The sequence below is a fragment of the Hermetia illucens genome, chromosome 4 (genome assembly GCF_905115235.1).
Source record: "Hermetia illucens chromosome 4, iHerIll2.2.curated.20191125, whole genome shotgun sequence".
NCBI classification, from domain to species: Eukaryota; Metazoa; Arthropoda; class Insecta; order Diptera; family Stratiomyidae; genus Hermetia; species Hermetia illucens.
The window spans coordinates 7,864,071-7,884,342 of record NC_051852.1 but is presented as its reverse complement, the minus strand read 5'-3'; the positions used below and the strand labels follow the sequence as shown (position 1 = coordinate 7,884,342).

Genomic DNA, 20,272 nt, shown 5'->3' with positions numbered 1-20,272 from the left:
GGGAATTTATTTGCTTAACCTTCTGAAATTGCAGGAATGAAGTTCAAAATCGTTGATAAAGCCGTCGTCCTGGAAGAGGTTTTGATGAGCTGTGCTGAAGGGGGATGGATATGGACGGTGGTACTCCTAACATCCAAGATGACTTTTTCAATTTTAGAGGATATTATTTATTTCAGCTCCGTATTCTCGCAGTTCATCCCAGGGGGCCTCCTCTAGAGAACAATACTTGGGCACACGATGGCACTGTTTGTACTTGGCATCCTATCGTATATGCATAGAGTACGTCTGACTATTTTATGTCTCAGGCTGCAGTAATTTCACTCGAAGGAGGCAATTTTCATCTCTTGTAACTTTGTTGATAACAGTAGGATTTCCACCAAACTTCCCAGGATCTTGTTCGATATCATTGCCGGAGCTGGAATGAGCGTAAGGGGGGTTTCCACTCGATCTTCCAAAAATATAGTAATATAATAATAGGGGGGGGGGAGTATTTTGAGACCTAAGCTCCATATATGGAGACCACAATGATTTTTTTCAAATTTTTTGAAATAAGTGTTCACTTCACCTTAGGGAAACGGCATATTTTGTTGTTTTGAAGCAGATGAGGAAGGAACAGCGTAACTCACTTGACACTTTTTCTTGATAGAGTAATGGCACTGTTCCCACGGGATAAAGGAGAACGCCAAAAATATAAGCAGGCTGTGGATATCTTCACCATACTTGCGATAACTGAAGAGAAACTTCTGAAGATTTGCAAGAGAATCGGTGATAATAGATACTATTCCCAATAGAGCCGTTAAACGCTCTGGAAGGGTTCCAGCCGTGACAAGTCTTCTATGTACTCGTGGATGGCAGAAATTGCCGACTTACTGACGGAGTGTCATAAGCTCCGTCGTTTGGTACAACGTTTATACGCCAATGAGGAGGCATGGGCTAATGACCTTGACAAGGAGGTGCATCGTAAGCACCTTAGTCAAATACAGAGACAGGGAGCTTTGCGAGTGGTGTCTGCTTAACCCACTGCCTCAGAACTGGGCATGATGGTGATCGTGGGAGTGATTCCCGTTGCCTTCCTTGTCAAGGCGCGTAAAGCTATTTACCGCCGCAAAGACGACAACTTAAGAGAGGTGGTTGCCCGTGAAGAACATCAACGCACAGTAAGGTACCGAGTGCCAACTCCCTTGGCAAACTGAGCCAAAAGGCAGATGGACTGCGCGGCTCATCGACAATTTAGATCCATGGCTGAATCGAACGCATGGTGAAATTGATTGGGGTATGGAGGTTTTCAGTCTTACCTGCACAGGGTTGAGAAGGCACGATCGCATGATTGTGTGTTCTGCAATGGAGTGGCGGACGATGCTGAACACGGGCTTTTTCTCTTGTAAAATGTGGGACGGCCTTCGTCAGCAGCACAGGGGAGCTCTCTCCAGACAACATTGTCAGTAAGATGCTGAAGAGCGCTGGCAGCTTGTTGCCCTTTATGTTCGGGCGGAGTTCATTGAACTAACAACTCCCTTCCTCCACTCTCCTCCCATTGTTGAAAAGGATTCCCTGATTTGAAGGTCCCCAAAGCCAGGAGAGCGGGAGGGCTAGCCCGAAGTAATGTGTCAAACGGTTCCAGGCTAGTTTTCTGATGACGGTGAGGTGTTTAATTGGTAGTTCGACAGCGTACTTTTGCAGGAGTTCAATACTTTGTGCGTAAACGGATTCGCCTACACTACTCCCTCCCCAAAAACTGCGCTATTAAAACCAGAGCTGACTGGTTGATCAGCATATTAGAAGCGAAACCTAGTTTCATTACCGCAGTCCAATAAGCGACCGGTTAAGCTCCACGAAAAACACTTCTCGGAAGGGACACTTTGGTAGTATGCGACTTAGTGGGGAGTACCACAGATCTCACCTGATGTACAGTGGGGTCTTGGTCCTTCGTATACCACGACAGTCGTGGTGTATGCTAATGAAGCCATTAACGCCGTGAATGCGTGGCTCCCGATAGCTCGACTTGATCTTGCGAAACAAAAGATGGAAACGGAATTGGACTATCATTATCAACGGTGCAAGAACCGGTATCCGGTCTAGGCGTGCCTTAATAAGGACCAGACATCTCGGTTTTGCGCCGAGGTTCACCAATTCGATATCCCTAAAAGCTGTCTAGCGTACTGACTTACGCCATCGCTCCATCTCAGGCAGGGTCTGCCTAGTCTTCTTTTGAGAATTGGATTATGCCTATAAGAAAGTGGAAAATACAAGGGTATCGTTGGAACAGATGATGCCTTACATTAAGGGCCGGCGATACAACCGCAGATTACTTGTGGCCGGAGTGGATCGCTCTATGCTATTGTAGCCTACTGGGGATCTAACATAGGAGACCTCTTTGGATATCACAATCCACTTTACTTCACTTATCCAACTGTCATGTTTCTACACACAATAGAGACATGCAAACTAAGAGACTTGTGATGAGTAGAAATTAAAAAGAGAGTTAGAGTTGAACCTTAACGTTTGGAACGAGGAATGGAGTATTCACCAGCGATCACATCCTCATCAGACGGATCATCATGTCTGACGTCCCACCGAAACTTGGGGTTTTGGCTATCCTTGGATGATTTGGTCTCTCAAAACATGTGGCGGTAATATCTCAACGGAGTATGCGTTTAGTATCCGAAACAACGTCATTCATTTACTTGGAAAGCTTACGTTTGGTGGATTCCTGGACCATAATACCCATTCCTAGACTACCCGGACCTCTTAGGTAGATGTTACCAGACGAATATATATGATCCATGCATGAACATTTGATGTCTTTTCAGTGGTTCGTCAAGTTGCTTTCGTAACCCCTTGCGTTCTCCAATTCTGGCATCCATCAGTGTCAAAATAATTTCGGGACCCTGGTTTTCCTGGGTCGGGCCTTGTAATTGGTCTTTGAACAAGGAAGTGTAGAGGTCGGTGTTAGTCGATCTGTGCGACCACATTGATCGGAAGGTTCCTCATGGGATTTTATAAGGTAACTTTTTCAAAAGATTTGTAGGTGGGTCAGTTGTAGAGTTCTAAATAGATTGCCACTTTACGTTCTTACAAATTACCGGAATTTTCATCAAGAAAACACATCCAATTCATGCTCCGGTGCTTAAAGGCTGTTCGGTCAAAAGGACAGCTCTTAATTACTCCCCGGAGTTCTCCCCAATCGCTCTTGGTTTTCAAGGTCCTAGGAAATCCAATATCCAGTAAGGAAGATGTTAAACGCGTGCCTAATTATTGATTAAGCTCATTACTAGGAAAAGCCTTAGATATGGAAGCATGTAAACGAAGGTTTGAAACCTTGAAAGCTTAGGCAACATAGAAATCCCAGATAAAAACGGTTATAAAGTTCGACAATAAAGGCCGTGATGGCGTCGTCACCATTATCAATTGCGCAACAACCGGTATTTGGTTTAGGGCTGGCTGGCTTGGTAAGCAACTCTAGAGATCTCAATTTGGTATTCCTATTGTCTGTTGTCCTGAGGCAGGGTCTGCCACGTCTTCTTATTCTTCCCTATATAGCAGAGGTAAAACAGTGCGTCCTGAGAGGAGAATACAGAAGTCAAAGGGGTTCGGTAGAACTACAAGGAAGACTAGCTGAAGCTATTCCCTGTTAACCAAGGATTACTGCATTTAACTGGGTAGACCTTGAAGGAGATTATGACAGAGACTTGCGAAATTTCAATTTAAAGTTTTTAAATCCACTCTGACACAGATAAGGAAATCGTTTTTAACAAAAATATTCACAGAAAACATTGTTAACGACTAAAGTTAGTTCTTTTAAATTAAAAAAAAATATTTATGACACATAATACAATTTTTTAACGATGTTAGCACAATTTGAGTTAAATTTAATTTAAATCAGTTGTGGATTTTTGGACAAACACAAAATCTTCTTGCGGCGAAAATATCTGAAACAATGGGAAACTACTGAAGCTAAACATTGAGTATACCTAAATCCACTGCTTGGAAAGGGTCTAACTGACAAACTATGTTCTTAACCTTTTTTCAAATAATTTATAAAATAAAAAAATAAAATAAAAAAATAAAATAAAAATTATTTTAAATAAAAAAAAAACCTAAAATATTTAAAAACCAAATCCTAAAACTATTTAAAATTAATTTAACACAAAACTAAATACCTGAAGGTTTGTTTAATTATAATAAACTAATCAGATATGAAGAGATGAGTAAAAGAAAATTTGAAATCTTGAAATTATAGATACATTTCGGCAAAACTGGAAATCCGATGTTGTAAGGAAATTTCATCTAAAATTGCATGGAAAAATTATAGGCTTGACATTAGGAGACGCTTTCCACTGAGTAGGGAAACAGTTTTCTACTTTTGTGGGAGGGGGGGGGGGTTCCCAAAATTAATTTTTTAAATGTTTCAGTGTGCATTTAAATATTGTTAGTTTGATAACTAACGATAATATAAATAAAAAATACATTTTATTTCTTTTGTATCTTATCAACAGAGGGGGCTACAAGCACAAAGTGGATTTTACTTTTGACATCTGTCATCCTCTATGGGATTGCTGTGGAGATGTGAACGAATTCCATTCAATAGTTTGTTTGCTGGGAGCGTTTACAGAGCTTTATTCCGGGGATTTTTTTTTAAAAAAAGGAAGAAATTTAATTCGCACTAACGAGAATTGATTTTCCAAGATTGGTTAGAACATTGAAGTCGATGGTAAATCAAAATGCTGACCGAAACAACGGTGGGTTGATACGCTAGATGGTGATTTAAAAGCCTCGGTGTGAGAACTTTGATTGCACGTTGAGAGCTGCGTTTGCTCAATCTAGACCAAAAACGTGTTCGAATGAGCATGCTCTCCTGGTGCAGTTTAGGGAGAACAAATCAGAGTTTTGATGCCGATTAATTGCTGAAGATGAAACTTGAATACACATAAAACTCGGTTATGGATAAGAATTGGCCATGGGAAGAATACTCAGAAGTAACACAAAGCATGGGAGAGCTGAAGGACAATAACGTTACGGTACAAAGCTTCGGAAATCTAGTACCGGCGGTTTTTGGGAGTAAGCAAGCGGGGTCCAAGTTATCGACATCCAACTACAGAAGTGCCTCAGTAGTGGAAACTTTGGCTATTGTGGCATCTAATGTTACAGGTACACGTGAGGGACTAAAACTGGCTCCATCGATGGATCAGCTCAGAAGGAGCTCAATTCATTGCCTATATGGGTACAAGCCCTCGCAATTGAAAGCGCTACCCCAATTGGGAAGTGTGTAGCGGGAGTATACGATAAGCAACAAGCCTGAAGGGCAAACCATCCGAGTGATGTTGGAGGCAACGATCAATCAAAGTGTACCAGACGACACAAGTAACGTTTGTTCAGAACCCGAAAGAGGTTGAGCGAACAGTTGAACAAATCAACAGGCCAACGAATCCGGAAAAGAAAAAGGGCTAAACTCTCAAACAAGTGGAGCACGTAAGGAGGCAGGTTGAAGCTTCCGGCGAAATTCACCTAGCCTCAATTGCGAAAAATAGGAGTGGATCTCGCAAAGCGGATGTAGAAGCTTCTCTCTAGGTGAAAAGTTCGGAGGAAGACAAGACTGAAGGTGAAGATCATCTCCAAAGGAGGTAAAGGGTAATACGCTGACATTATCAGGGGAGCGAAGGCAGACTGAGGATTCACGAATTTGGGAGACAATGTCAGCCGTATTAGATGGTCTCAGAAAGGATTTACCTTCTATTGGAACTCAAGAAATCCATAGATATAACTGTGGACAAATTCAGAGATCACCGCAAAAGAGGAGGTTTCCGAGGGCTTGGAAACTACAAGATTAAGCGGTAAAAACGTTGAGAAAAGCCCACGGAATACAAACCGCCATCATCAGCCTACCAGTGGAAGCAGCACTCAAACTGTTAGCAGTAGGGAGAGTAAGAATAGACTGAGTTGTGTGTGGTCTAAGAGAGTATGCAACACAGAAGGGATACTTTAAATGCCTTGTCTTCAGCTACTTTGAGAGGGCATGCACCAGTTCAAATAACTCGTCAAAGCGATGCAGGAGATCCGAAGCGCAAGGCCACATCAACAATTACTGTGTTTTTGACATTCTGTGGCATGGAAGAAGGGTGTGGACTATTGGCATATTGGAAATTTCTCTCAACACAAATCACAGATGAGGTTGATTCAACCCACCTCAACCACTACCAGGCGATGCAAGACCTACTCTAGCAAACCCTCCGCAAAAAAACCATCAATGTGGCCACATTTAGTGAGCCATATCGAAAGCACGATGGTGACATTTGGGTCAGAGACCAAATAGGCCAAGCAGCGTTATGGACTTGCGGGTAATAAGCCTTCCACTCAGAGGAAGGCTTCGTCAGATCAAAGGTCAAATTAGTTCACATCTACAGCTGCTATGCTCGACCCAGCGCTACATCTGCGGAGTATGAGCTGATGTTGAGCGCTCTGGCTTTGGTTGAAAGAGGACATGCGGCAATGATCAAAGCAGGTGATTTTAACACGTGGACTCTTGGTAAGACGAAGTGTTCTTCTCGAAGCATTCGTGGAGGTAGACATGGTACTCACGAATGCTGGGACGTCATTCACTCCCAGGGGAAGGGGCCTGTGGTCTATAGTGGACCTGACATACGTGAGCGCCGCTTTAATCAGAAGATCCAGAGAAGAGCTTTCGCAGAATGTCGGCTGGTTTGTTCGGCTGGATGGCAAAAATTTTTGAGAGGGACACGTTTTTCGCGGCTCTCAAGCCCGACATATTTTAGGATGGTACGGCCAGAGAAAAAGTCACCTTAATCACAGGATGGGTTATGGGAGTATACGATGCATTTATGGCCAGAAGACGACTGCTCCTCAGTAAAAAGCTCAACTACAACGAAATCGAAACTTCCGTTCCGTTCCGTTTTCGGTCAAGGAGGGTTTACCACAGGTAAACTCACAGGGGAAAGCGCGGTAATGATGGTCGAGGCAACTTCGTGGCCGAAACCAGGCAGAGTAGTAAAATGAACTGTTTCAAACATTTGGGCGGTCATGCTGGGTGGGGCCTACAGAATGGTATTGAAAAAAGCTGCAAAGATAGGCTCGGGTGACTTGCCCACGCTTTCTGAAAGAGATTGTTGTCATTCTGGTTCCCAACTCAATGAGGGCATAGTGCGTCCACTAGTTGCGGGAAGCGTGTGGATCGGCGCCATTAAGGCCCCAGGCTTGGATGGCATCCCTACCAAAGCTTTGAAACTAACAGTGAAGACTAGGTCAGTCCGGTCGCAATTTACCTCTCAGAGACGACTCTCTGGTACAGAACGGATGAGGACCCCAAATAGCATATCGGCGAAGGTGCCACAAGGGTTAGTACTGGATCTCCTGATGTAGAATATCATGTACATATAATGGGATGTTTGCTCTTCCCGTCCGAGAGGAATCTACGTTTGTCGGTTTTGCGGATGATCTAGCCATGGTCGCTATAGCAGAACACCCAGAAGATGTGACTAGAAAGAGCCCGGTTGACTTTGATGGACGAAAAAACTGAAGCGGTCTTAATATCGTCGGATATAGGTTCGTCTCAAATGTGAACGGGCACATATAACCCAGGAAGACTGCATGATCAGAGTGAAATGATCTCTGGCAACGCAGATGGGATGATTTACGAAGAATTGGTGGAGGCACAGGCTCATTCCCAACATTATGGTAGGGCTTGAGGGGAAACATGGGAAGACCAACTACCACGTTACTTAGTTTCTCACGGAACACAGTGGACACAGGCAGTATCTACATCAGTTTTTTTTGGATGATTCATCCAATTGCCCTAGATGCGCTGGTATACCAAAAGATCTAGAGCATCTGATGCTCCACTGCCTAGGATTCTCAATGGAGAGGAGGAATCCGAACCTAGCGTTGGACAGGAACGTGAGACCGAAGAATTTAGTTGCAGAGATGCTGACGACAAAGGAAAACTGGTCTACAGTAAAAGTTGCTGAAGAAGGAAAGAAGAAGAAAAGCAGAAAGGACGATTGCCTAAAGCCAAACTCACCTTGCGAATTAATACCTAAATTGTGGTCTTGCGAAACTGAGGCTGGAGAGACCGGGGGTGATTTTTAGTGGCCGCGAATCTCACACGCGCCCGCTCTACTTTCGGTGTTTATGCGGTGCAGTTGGAGCGGACGTGTTTTTCAAAGATTTTCCATCTCCGTGTACGTACAAAGAAAAGAAAGAAGAAAAGCTAAACTTGTGATGCCTTCTTTACTCTGTTTTCTGGCGGATGTTTGATGTTGATGCCAAGTGCCTGATATGTCCATTAGGACTAGGTTAGTCGTCTTTTAGTAGCTTACTACAGTCTCAATTTTTGTTTAGGGATTGATGAGTCCTAAGTCCTCATCCACTCGATGTGGGACCGGACCCAATGGAGAGCAATTTTCTCCGGTCACGTTACTCCCAGGGCCGAGGTAAGACACCGTCTGATGAGTTGACTCTGCCCTGGTGCGAAACCGTAGCCCTTTTCGTCCCTCTTTTGATTTTTGAACTTTGAGTGTCAAACCTAAAACGAGGAGTCCGTGGACCATAAAGAGTGACAGTTGCTGAGAGCTACTTTAGTCCTGACCGACATCAAATGGATGTGGACTTAGGACTCCTCAATTCCTAAACGAAAATTTTCGAGTTCCGGCAAAGCTTTGGTCCGAACTGTGGGCGGATTCGCACCGCTGTAATGTTTTGCCTAGCGTATAACACCTGCGAACCGCTTCGGTTACGGTGTTCCCAGAGCAGAGGGGAGGCAGCTTCTAATGAGTTGCCTCTGCCTTGGTACTAAACCGTAGCCGTCTTCGCCCCTTTTTTTGACACAGTCTCAATGTTACACGAAGGCGTACTATGATCCAAATTTGGACGACCTGGCGATAACGTTTACTCTACCAGAAAATTGGAGCGATACCTAAAAAGACTAAGAACCGAGTTGAGTTGGGATTTGGTGGGAGGAACTCGTCTTGCACTGGATTCTACTAGTCTAGAATCAGGGTTAAAGATGTTGAGGCAATAAGACCACAAGAAAGCGAGCACTGACACAGATGGGTCACAAGCTGCTACGTTAGGTAAGATGAAGGTTATCAACTGTGGAGATTCTGTGGGTGCATTTGAGAAAAGTCTTCGAGGCGTACCAATTCTAAATATTAGAGGAAGCCAATCAGACCCGAAGCTGTATGAAACCCATCTGAAGTGGAACCTATCAGCGTTATTAGAGGTTATCTGGTAGACTGGAACCAGGATAGTCCTCTAAGGATCTATGTTGCGGGGGAAATATTTTTCTTACTCAATGTAGCCAGGCCAAATTTGCTTATTTCCAGTTAGTTCTGTATTAATCGGTTTTTCTACCAGATGGGCTTTCAGCCCATGCAAGGCTAGTCGAAAAGGATTCTTCTGGCTAGTAATATATCACGGGAAGGACCAAAGATCAATGACATCTATATTTGTTGCTTCTGGACTTCCAATTAAATGTTGTTTGATGTTAAGTCGCTCGATGATGGACACAGGAAGTGACACTCCTTGATAAGTCCAAGCAATGATTGAGGAGCTGACCCTAAGCAGAAACGTGCAGGTAGGCGTAAAGGCGAAGCTGGGAAATATTATCAGCTGAAGAACGAACGTCAGGATATGTGTTCTCTAGGAAAAAATGGAGGAGTGGAATGTGGTACCTGCGATTGTCGTGAACGTAAATATAGGCCTAGATCTATGTGAGTACCTTATAAGCAGGAGAGTTACTTGGTTTGCCTGTGAGCACTTTTTCCGTAGTGGTCGGCCAGCAATCTCGATGTAGTTCAAATATATCTCGGAAATTTTTAAATAGCCTACGTGTGTTCTTCGCGAGGTATGAAGTCTCATATCTCGAATCCACCGGCATCCTTTGATAATAAAGTTGAGTTGGAGGTCTCAGCTAATTTAAGTTACCTATCATGAAGGAAGGTTCTCCATTTCATTGGAACGCCTGCACTAGATGACAATTGTAGAATCAGTAAGAAAGGAAGTAGAATCTTTGGCCAATGGTAGGAACAAGCTGGTTGCCAAAGTACACTCGACTGGCAGACTCCATAGCCAGCGACAAAACTAGTCAAAAGCGCAAGGCCAACGTATCTGCTGCAATTAACACTTTAAAATGCACTAGGTTTTCAACGGTTACTGCAACAGGAGGACTGGTGCCTTTGTTGAGACAGAACTTAATGAAGCTGGTACTCCTTTCAGAAAGACTAAGAAGAAAACGGTAAAGAAGAGGACGTATGTGAAAGTGGACGGTCAAATATTAAAGAGACCATTTACGATCTTGCAAGTGTATTTCTGGAAAACATACCTTCGCCTCCTAAATTTGAAGTGTGATCAGTGTCCCGGCGATAAGTTCTGGCGACCGGCTTAAATTCACCATTGTGAGTAGCAGGGTGAGCAGGGCAGAGCATGTTTATTATTGAATTCTCGACCTTCGAAGAAGGGCAGCGGAGATCAAAGATCTAGGTCTTGGGGGCTGGTAAGAAGGTTGTGGGCGTTTCAGATTGGTGACTGACAGTTTTTCCAAAGAAGCTCTAGTATATCAGTAAACTAAACAGGATCAATTTTCAGAAAGTGAGGAGTTGGTTGGTTGGGCTTCGAATCGAAAAAATTAACGCAGCTCTGTGTTGACTGGACATCCCAAATCAGCGAAGGCCTCTTCTGAATGGGGACATTGACTTGCGCTACCAGATGTGGCTATTCTCAAAAAAATCGAACAAAAGGGGATAGGGTCTTTGGCGGTAGAGTGTGAGAGAAATCTGGTAACATCAGGGATCTAGGCTGCCAAACTGACTGTGGTATGCTTTTCTAATTCTTTTTCATCACTATGCAAAGTTCGAGGACTGTCCTTTCATCTTTCTAGTATACGAGCCACGGGAAAAGCTGCCGTAGAGGGAGAGGATTGACCTGAGTCTAGTCAATTAGGAAGTGCCTTAGGTACCGCAAAGACCAGTACCTGAGGCACTCATTTGTCATCACTTTCTGGAACACTATTACGGAGGAGAAACGAGTTCCTTCAGACAAGATTGTCCTTATCTTTTTAACTGTTTTCTTTTACTCTCTCGTATCTTTTTTGCCCTGACAAAATTCTTTATATAAAAACTTTTTCTACTTGAATCTAGGAAGGTAAAAAATGAGAAATAACAGCAACTCGCGTCCAAACTAAGTAAACTAGTAAACATATTTTCAACAGATACGTAATAAACAAACATAAAAAGATACTTGTGATCTCTAAATCTACCAAAAGGTAGCTCATAAAGAAGTAAAAAAAAAAAATTATTCCTGAACCTATTCTGCATTCATGTTGAATACTAATTCCATTGGTTGGTTGTAGTTGTTCATCTGTTCTGAGTGGAACGCTCATCAGAAATAAAAGTTTATTTCCTTTGCGATAACTTTCCTCGATTTTGGCATTGTTGCAAATCCATTTTAAGCATTTGTTCGTGCAATTGGCGGTAGCTGTTTTATTCGAGCCTATCAATCCTACTTGCGTCGTTTTTGTTTCGGGTTAGGTGAGCGGATACATATTTAGTTTTAAAGAATTTTAAAAATTACATAGTTTATCTCAAAAATATCCAAACTTTTAATATGAATCGTAGAAGATGCAGTGACATCTTTTAACCAGCACGGTCAATCAAAAAATGACGTTTTGTCTTTCAAATGCACCCAACTTCATGCAAATACTAACAGCCACTCTATGTTCTTATGACAATCGTAAATGGTATACGTCAAACAGAGCGTTTTACGCTGCCTTACGGTAAGTGACACTTCATTATGTGCATCGTAAATGCGTAAATGACAGACAGTAGCTTGAGTGCTTATGCTGTAAAAGTACGGCGGGATAAAGGGTTAACATTGAATTTTAAACTTAGAAAAAAATACTGATGGCTACAAGTTAGCCTAGAGCATAGTAGCACCAACGTCATGTTGCAGAAACCTTGGGCAGACATGTGGGTGATCTCTGCTAGGGGGTCGGCCAAAGTGGTCGTTGTAATAATGAGTGGGACTCCTACTGACGTCGTGCTGGTGAGTAGGGGTGTGAATGTGACTGTTGATACCCCCCTCTCAACCACTTACGCCGACTCATTGGAATGCACGTGAGTGCAACTGGGTGGAATATGCTGCTCGGGTGAAGGAGCTACCCGGGCGCTCTCCCCTATTTGAATATGTGCTTTTGTCTGCCGATGAAAAAGTGAAATTGTTGAACGAATGGATGTCTATTGTCAATGACGGCATGTTGACGAAGCCCGAACGGAGAGAGATTCGTCGTCTGAGGAAGAGATTCCAAAGGGCAAGTCGCCAAAGTATTGTCAATCCTGATGTTGATGTCGACCAACTTAGGCTCCACTGTAAGCAAGGTGTTTCGTCGTATAAAGAGATGTTAATCGACTGCCTCAACATCTCTTTACAGAGAGAGGAAGACTGGAGGCGCTTCGTCGGCAAGCATAACGACGATCCTTGGGGAAGGGTCTACTGGGTTTGCAGTGCGGGACGAAATCATGAAATTGCCGGCATCAAGGTGAACGGAGATCCTATGTTGACATACCGGGATAGAGTTTGTGCTTTTCTGGGTGAATTATTTCCGAGATCTGAGCCTTTGGTGTCTCCTGATGGTCACGCGGAATTTGGGAGAGGAGGGAGGGGGGCCGAGGGGGGATTCCTTGTCTTCGGTGGTGTTGCGTGATCGAGAGAGCATGGCGGGGCAGAGGTTTCGGAAGTCACCTGGTTGGGATAGGATGACCATCTGGTAGCCATCCCATCTCATGTCCAGTGTTTGTTTAAGTGTTATCTATGGAAGGGTTATTTCTCTGAATTCTGAGAGACAGCCAGGTTGGTTGTGCTCCTGAAGTTGCCAGAAAAGTATAAGTTCTCCCGCCCCCACCATATTTTTTCTCCCAGTCCTGAAGAAGATTATGGTCCAGCAACTGAGGGTTGCATCGATCATGGAAAAATTGCGAGAAAGGCGGTATGGTAGGATGTTATGGTCACGTAATTCACGCTAACAAGAATTCACTTGCTAAGATCGGTCTGAATATCGAAGTCGATGGTAAGCGACCAAAAAGCTGGCCGACACAACGGCGGCTTGATACGTTGGATGGGGAATTGAAAACTTCGCGACTGCATCCAGGCCTTTGATAGAACAATGCAATTGATCACGAAGAGTCGACCCCACTTGTAAACGAGGCCAAGGATAAAGAGAAAGAATAAAACTGAGGGTGAAAACATCCCATCTGATGTCTGACAGGCAGTATGGGCTCCTACTAGCAGGTCCACCGAAGACATCTTAATGTTTGTGAAAAACTTTGCTGTTCATTATCCTTGAAATGTTTGTGGATTTCAAAGGCGCATTTGATCATCTGAGTTTTCGAAACTTCATGAGTGTGGCTGCCTGGAATTAGCTTTGATCAAGATGTCAGGCCCACGGGGATCTATTGCTGGTCCATTTATATGGAACCTGATGGTGGATGAACTGTTGGGTGAGCTTACTTTCGTGGTTGAATGCGTTGCATTCGCGGATGAACTCTTCATTCTTGTTAAGGGAAATAGCCGACTTGAGCTTCAGCAGCGGACAACTGAGTGCATGATCATTGTTAATGTGTGATCTCTAAAAGTCGGTGTCGCGGTCTCAACCGATGAAATCGTAGCGATGATGTTGAAAGGCTATTTACGATGTCTCCCATCGTTTAAATTGAACGGAGTATGGTTGAATTACCGGGAGAAAACGGCATGCTTGGGAGTCATAATCGGGGAGGGTATGTCCTTGTGCCCGCACCTGATTGAATTCAAGGTAAGTATGTTGAAGCGTGTGCCTTGTGCCCGCACCTGGTTGAGTTCAAGGTAAGTACGTTGAAGCGTGTGATGAAGTATGAATGGAGTCATAAGCAGGAGAGCTGCTAGATCCATATATGTTGGACTCTCTGTTTCGTGTTCTTCCTATGCGTCCCCTGCTTTGTACCACTTTCCGTTGACAGTGAAGGGAAGGAAACTGTTCTATGCTTGTCAGCGAGTGGTTTTGTTGACGTATCTTCCTGAGTGTCGTACGGTTGTGACCGATGCCATGCTTGTTTTACTGGGTGTTTCTCCTCTTGATATAGAGGCAGTCAGGCGTGACATGACCTACAGGATCAGGAGGGGCGTATCTTTGCTGCAAGCTTATTTGGTTAGGGTAGATAAGGTGAAAGGGTTGTTAGACGAGAGTGTAATATCTAAGCTTAGATGGGACGAAAGTGGGAAAGGTCATGCCCCATGCAAGTACGTTAAATATGTGTCTGTCAGAGGAAGCTTTATTGTGGAGTTGGGGCTTAAGATGGGATTCCACGTGACGGGCAATGGAAGCATGAATGAGGATATCTTTTCGCGGAGCCTTGCCTCCAGGCAGGGTTGTGTTCTGTGTGGGACAGACTCTGAGGACTCCTGGTTGTGCTGCTAAAAGTTGGCTAAAGAGCTCTAGTCTGACACTTGCGGAGGAAAAAACGGAAGCGGTCCTCATCACTAAGCGCCGGAAGAGAAATTACGCCTGTATTAGAATCGGGAATCAAATTATCACTTCCAAGTCGACCATCAAATACTTGGAAGTGGTGATAGACATGAAGCTTAGCTATAAGCAACATGTGCGGTATGTTTGCGACAAATCATCCACTGCAAGTATGGCCCTGGCAAGGATGATGCCGAACGTTGGAGGGCCACGGCATACCTCAAGGTTGCTTATAGCCAGGGTGGTGACCTTGATCATGCTCTATGCAATCTCAGTTTGGAGGAGGCGTTGTGGATGTCAGCGAACGCTACCAAACTGAGTTCAGTGTACATGAGGACAGCCCTGAGGGTATGCTCTGCCTTCAGGACTGTCTCAGATGATGCAGCATTCGTCATCTCTGAAATGATACCAATTGACATCTTGGCAGATGAGATGGCGAACATATACAATGCAAAGCCAACCTCTTCCTCATCGCGGACGAAGAAGACTGAAAGGGAGGGATCCATAAATAGATGGCAAGAGCGGTGGGAACGCTCGGGAAAGGGCCGGTGGACGCACAGGCTCATTCCTGCCATCAAGGAGTGGTTGGAGAGACGACACGGTGAGATTAATTATAATCTCACCCAGTTTCTCACGGGGCACGGAGGATATCTCCAATACCTTCACAGATTTAAATTGGAGACCTCACCCGACTGTCTAAATTGCAATGGAGTCCCAGAGGACCTAGAGCATGTATTCTTCCACTGTCCGAGATTTGTGGATGAAAGGAGGAATCTAGAGGAGACTCTAGGGGAGGGAAAATTTGGTGCCGAAAATGCTAGCACATCAAGAGAATTGGGATGCGGTAAACTTCATGATCGCATCTATCCAAAATAAACTGCGAAAAGCAGAGAAGAGGAGACAAACGCGGTCACGTGCGCCGCGTATAGAAGAAAGGTGACAAAGCTAGAGGGAGCTGACTCCGCCCCGTTATGTAATACCTTATGGTGGTTCCGCGGGGCAGGGAGGGAGTCGGGGGTGGTTTTAGTGGGTAAAAATCCCACACGCTGATGTGTCTAGACCAGTGTCTTTTTGAAGATTTCCACCTCCTCAACAAAAAAAAAAAGGCTCTGAGGACTGAGTACTGTGTTATCCGTAAACTAGACGACATTGGGTATCTATGATTTTAACCAGGGGTTTGTTAGCAGTGACACGTTTCGTACGTTCCTTCTTACGAAGGAGTGAGTTCTTTGATGCTGCTTCGTTTGCAGTATGATGGGGCAGTGGCCATAGTGACCGTGGCGGATAGCCAGCAGTTTTGGGTTAGCGTCGTCATGTGACATCTTATGTGTTGTATTAGTCGAGTGGTGGAAAGTTTTGGTTGCGGTTTTTCGTACTGAGCTGATTTTAGTTAACCTACTGGGCAATGCCACCTCCATGTACTCGAGGGGATCAGACGCATTCTTGGGGAATGTGCTCTTTGCCCGGCTGTTCGCGGTTGAACCGCTTATAGGAGTTTCATGGTGGTCATGAGACAGAGGAGGTTATCTGGTACCATGGGAACCGGGACAGCACTCTGAGAGTATAAGTTCAAGGAGAATTCTTGAAGGATCTGCTCTCGGCCCATCGCGGTTGGGTCCCTTGTGGGGATTTAATGGTGGCCATGAGCCACCGGAGGTTATCTGGTATCATTGGAACTGGGATGGACCTCTGAGAACATATGTCCCAGGAGAATTTTGGGGGATGTGTTCTTGGTCCGGCTGTTCGCGGTTGGCCCCTTTGAGGGAGTTTCATGGTGTTTATCAGTCACCGGAAGTTATCTGGTACCAAGGGGAATCGGGACGACACTCTGAAAGTGTATGTTCAAGGAGAATTCTTGGGGGATGTGCTCTTTGCCCGCTGTTCGCGGTTGATCCGCTTGTGGGAGTTTCATGGTGGTCATGAGACAGAGGAGGTTATCTGGTACCATGGGAACCGGGACAGCACTTTGAGAGTATATGTTCAAGGAGAATTCTTGAAGGATCTGCTCTCGGCCCATCGCGGTTGGGTCGCTTGTGGGGATTTAATGGTCATCATGAGTCACCGGAGGTTATCTGGTACCATTGGAACCGGGATGGACCTCTGAGAGCATATTTTCTAGGAGAATTTCTGGGGGATGTGTTCTTGGTCCGGATGTTCGCGGTTGGCCCCTTTGAAGGAGTTTCTCGTGGTTATCAGTCACCGGAGGTTATCTGGTATCATGGGAACCGGGACGACACTCTGGAAGTGTATGTTCAAGGAGAATTCTTGGGGGATGTGCTCTTTGCCCGGCTGTTCGCGGTTGATCCGCTTGTGGGAGTTTCATGGTAGTCATGAGACACAGGAGGTTATCTGGTAGCATGGGAACCGGGACAGCACTCTGAGAGTATATGTTCAAGGAGAATTCTTGAAGGATCTGCTCTCGGCCCATCGCGGTTGGGTCTCTTGTGGGGGTCTAATGGTGGTCATGAGTCACCGGAGGTTATCTGGTACCATGGGAACCGGGACGACACTCTGAGAGTATATGTTCCAGGAGAATTTCTGGGGGATGTATTTTTGGTCCGGCTGTTCGCGGTTCCCCCTTGAGGGAGTTTCATGGTGGTTATCAGTCACCGGAGGTTATCTGGTACCATGGGAACCGGGGCGACACTCTGAGAGTGTATGTTCAAGGAGAATTCTTGGGGGATGTGCTCTTTGCCCGGCTGTTCGCGGTTGATCCGCTTGTGGGAATTTCATCGTGGTCATGAGACACAGGAGGTTATCTGGTGCCATGGGAACCGGGACAGCACTCTGAGAGTATATGTTCAAGGAGAATTGTTGAAGGATCTGCTCTCGGCCCATCGCGGTTGGGTCTCTTGTGGGAGTTTAATGGTGGTCATGACGACACTCTGAGAGTATATGTTCCAGGTGAATTTCCTTGGGGATGTATTTTTGGTCCGGCTGTTCGGGGTTGGCCCCCTTGAGGGAGTTTCATGGTGGTTGTGCCCATATCGCGGGCACAGCTACTTGTGGGATTAAGCGTGAAGTTTGGTGGTGCACAGTATGAACCAGTGATTGTGGGCTCCATGTCTGAAAAGGACCGTGGAATTATGCCCACATGGCAGGTACTTACGTGATACCCCCAGGACCCTCATTCCCTAAGTTTAAAACAGTAACGAAGGAAGCTTTTTATGGTGATCCTTCAGCTATTCGAGCAATCATGAGAACGAGATAGAAAAAAATCGATGCATCTTTTAATTGACCGTGCTAGACATTGTATTCATTAAATTTGAACCTATTTTTTTATAGCTGAAAAGTTCGGTTATTTTTGGGATATATATCAATGAAAATTAGGGTAATTTATGTAAATGTGCGCAGAAATATGAATGAATGTATGTACAATAGGTTTTGAAATTAGAAACTCTCTGATTGGATGGATTCTGTTTGAAATTTTAATAGTTAAGGTTTAATTTCATGGCAAGAGTTAACTTTGTAATTCATATCATACAGTGCTTGAAATTGATTTTGTTGGAGGTAACGAGGTGATGAGTTGAGGTCCTTAAAAGGAGGTTTTTTTTCTCCGAAATACCATGCTTGTCCTTTTAGGTTCGAAATGTATCGAATGAGCGCTAATCTTTTGCCAAAACTGCTTCAAAACTTATCCAAGTAAGTAGGTTTCATTTTTGGTACTACTAGACGAAAAGGCGGAAAAAACTGCAAAAGGACCACTATCCGTAATGGAATTACCAGGAAGCTTAGGATATGAGCAGCTGATGGAAACAATGGTTTGCTGTATTTTGAGAACTGTCCCAAAACGTCTGCGAAGTCATTCTTGATAGTTGGTGTTTTTTATACAAGTCGAAATTTTGAAAAATTTGGTGCGAATCGTACTACTTTTAGCAAAAATATAATTTTAAAAAAAATTTTAATTTGCTGCTACAATGCAAAAAAGGAATAATAGTTGAATAAAACTCTTTATGCAGTCACTAAATATTGGTTGGTATCACCAGAAATTGAAAATGAAGTCCGCGTTGATACTGGGACCTCAACCACCTCCATACCACCCAACAAGCATCATTTTCTTAGAAAAAAAATATTTCAGAGTCTAATATCTATCACTTACCTTGATATCGGCATTGTTCACCAGAATATTGACTCTTGCAATTACACTGAACATGTCCTTTTGGTTGTAAACTGCATGACTCTGTGCCATCAGGGTTACAAGGACAACTAATGCATGAGCCAAATGCGGTATATGCATCAGATGTATTGCGATAGTGTAGTCGGTCGCAAGTCTATATAAACAAATGAAATGAATATAATAAACTCTGAAGAGCTATTTTCAGTTCCAAACATCGGCATACCTCACAACTTATGCCGGTATAACCTGCTGGACATCTACAAACTTCAACCTCACTTGCTGGTTCAGTTCCTTCTGAAAGAGCTGTATCAAGGATGATATCACGAATTCGTGAAGATGTGGTGGGCGACTTAAGCGTGGCTCGAATCAAAATCTGTTCCAGGTTGGCCAGAACACTAAGGAGATCTTGACGAGTAGCTGGTTGGATACCGATCCTTTCAACACGTTGCCAGTTGTCAGTTTCCTGTAGGGTAACTGTGACCAACTGAAATCAATGCAAAACATTTAGTTTTATATCTACGGCTGGACACAATAAGTTGGGTCTACTTACACCTCCTTCAGATCCTCTTGGTCTAGACCATACCAAGGTCCTTCCGTTTCCACGCAGAATTACATCTTGGCCCGGAACGTATTCTCCATATCCTTCAGATTCAACAACGAACTGCAACTTACCCCCATAGGATTTCAATTGGTTACCCAAAAGTTTATCAGGCAATCGCCAGAAATACATTCGGTCATCATTGAATTGATGAGACAATTCATTTTGTTCAAGATCCACTGAAATATCATCAGCAATACGAATTTGTCCTTCATGATCGGTCAGTGCTAGTTTATCAGTTACAAAGAATACACCCATTTGCTCCCTGAACAAGTTAGATGAATAGCATGTTCTTGAAACTCCGGAGCAGAAACATTCTGAACATCCCTTCCGGTTGGAGCCGCTCAAACCGAAGGTACCTTCACGACATTCATTACACCTTGCTCCCTCAACATTATCCTTGCATTGACAACGTCCATCATTACATGAGATCGTTCCGCGTGGGTCACAGTTCTCGCATCGAATGAGGTTCTCAGGTTGGCAACCTCGTGGTCCACTGAGGGCGTCACCTTGGAAGCCTGGGGCACAAAGCTCACAACTATTTCCAGCAGTATTATCCCGGCAATTCTATTAAGGATATAGGGTTTGCTTTGAAATAAATACCAAGGAATTAACCAGCACTTCTTACCAAGCAATGTCCGGAATCTGCGTCACATTCTTCTGAGTGTCCATTGCATTCGCATGGCTCACAGAAGCCCAAATATAGTCCCTCCTCTGATCGTTTATATCCAGGTGCGCAATCTTCGCAAGAAAGGCCTGTATGTCCTGGAGGACATCTACATTCTTCAACTTCGAAAGCGCGTGCGTTGCCAGTGTTTCGGGGTACTGAAGTATCCAAAGAGACGTCACTGATAGCTGCTTCTTCGGTGAATGTGGTGTAGGTTCCCTTGATGAAAATGGCCGAAACATCAGCCAAAGCCATCAGTAAGTGCTCCCTGTTGACAGTATTTCCATCCAAACGTTGCCATTCATCTTCCCAAATTGGTACACTGTAGGATTGTGGTCCAGCTGGTGGTACTCCATCCTTGCGGTAGTGCACGAACACGATATCATTTGA

General features: G+C 44.3%; 1 protein-coding gene across 2 annotated transcripts in view; it reads right to left on the bottom strand.

Annotated features, from left to right (window-relative positions):
* The window catches only part of LOC119655312 (basement membrane-specific heparan sulfate proteoglycan core protein), a 604,263-nt gene that overhangs the window by 69,472 nt on the left and 514,519 nt on the right, over positions 1–20,272 (bottom strand). For both annotated transcript variants that reach the window (XM_038061144.1, XM_038061145.1), the window contains exons 31-34: positions 19,844–20,272; positions 19,168–19,782; positions 18,841–19,101; positions 18,600–18,771 (exon numbers count right to left, since the gene is read on the bottom strand). In XM_038061144.1, coding sequence (XP_037917072.1) covers positions 18,600–18,771; positions 18,841–19,101; positions 19,168–19,782; positions 19,844–20,272 — 1,477 coding nt within the window. The remainder of the gene's footprint in view (positions 1–18,599; positions 18,772–18,840; positions 19,102–19,167; positions 19,783–19,843) is intronic.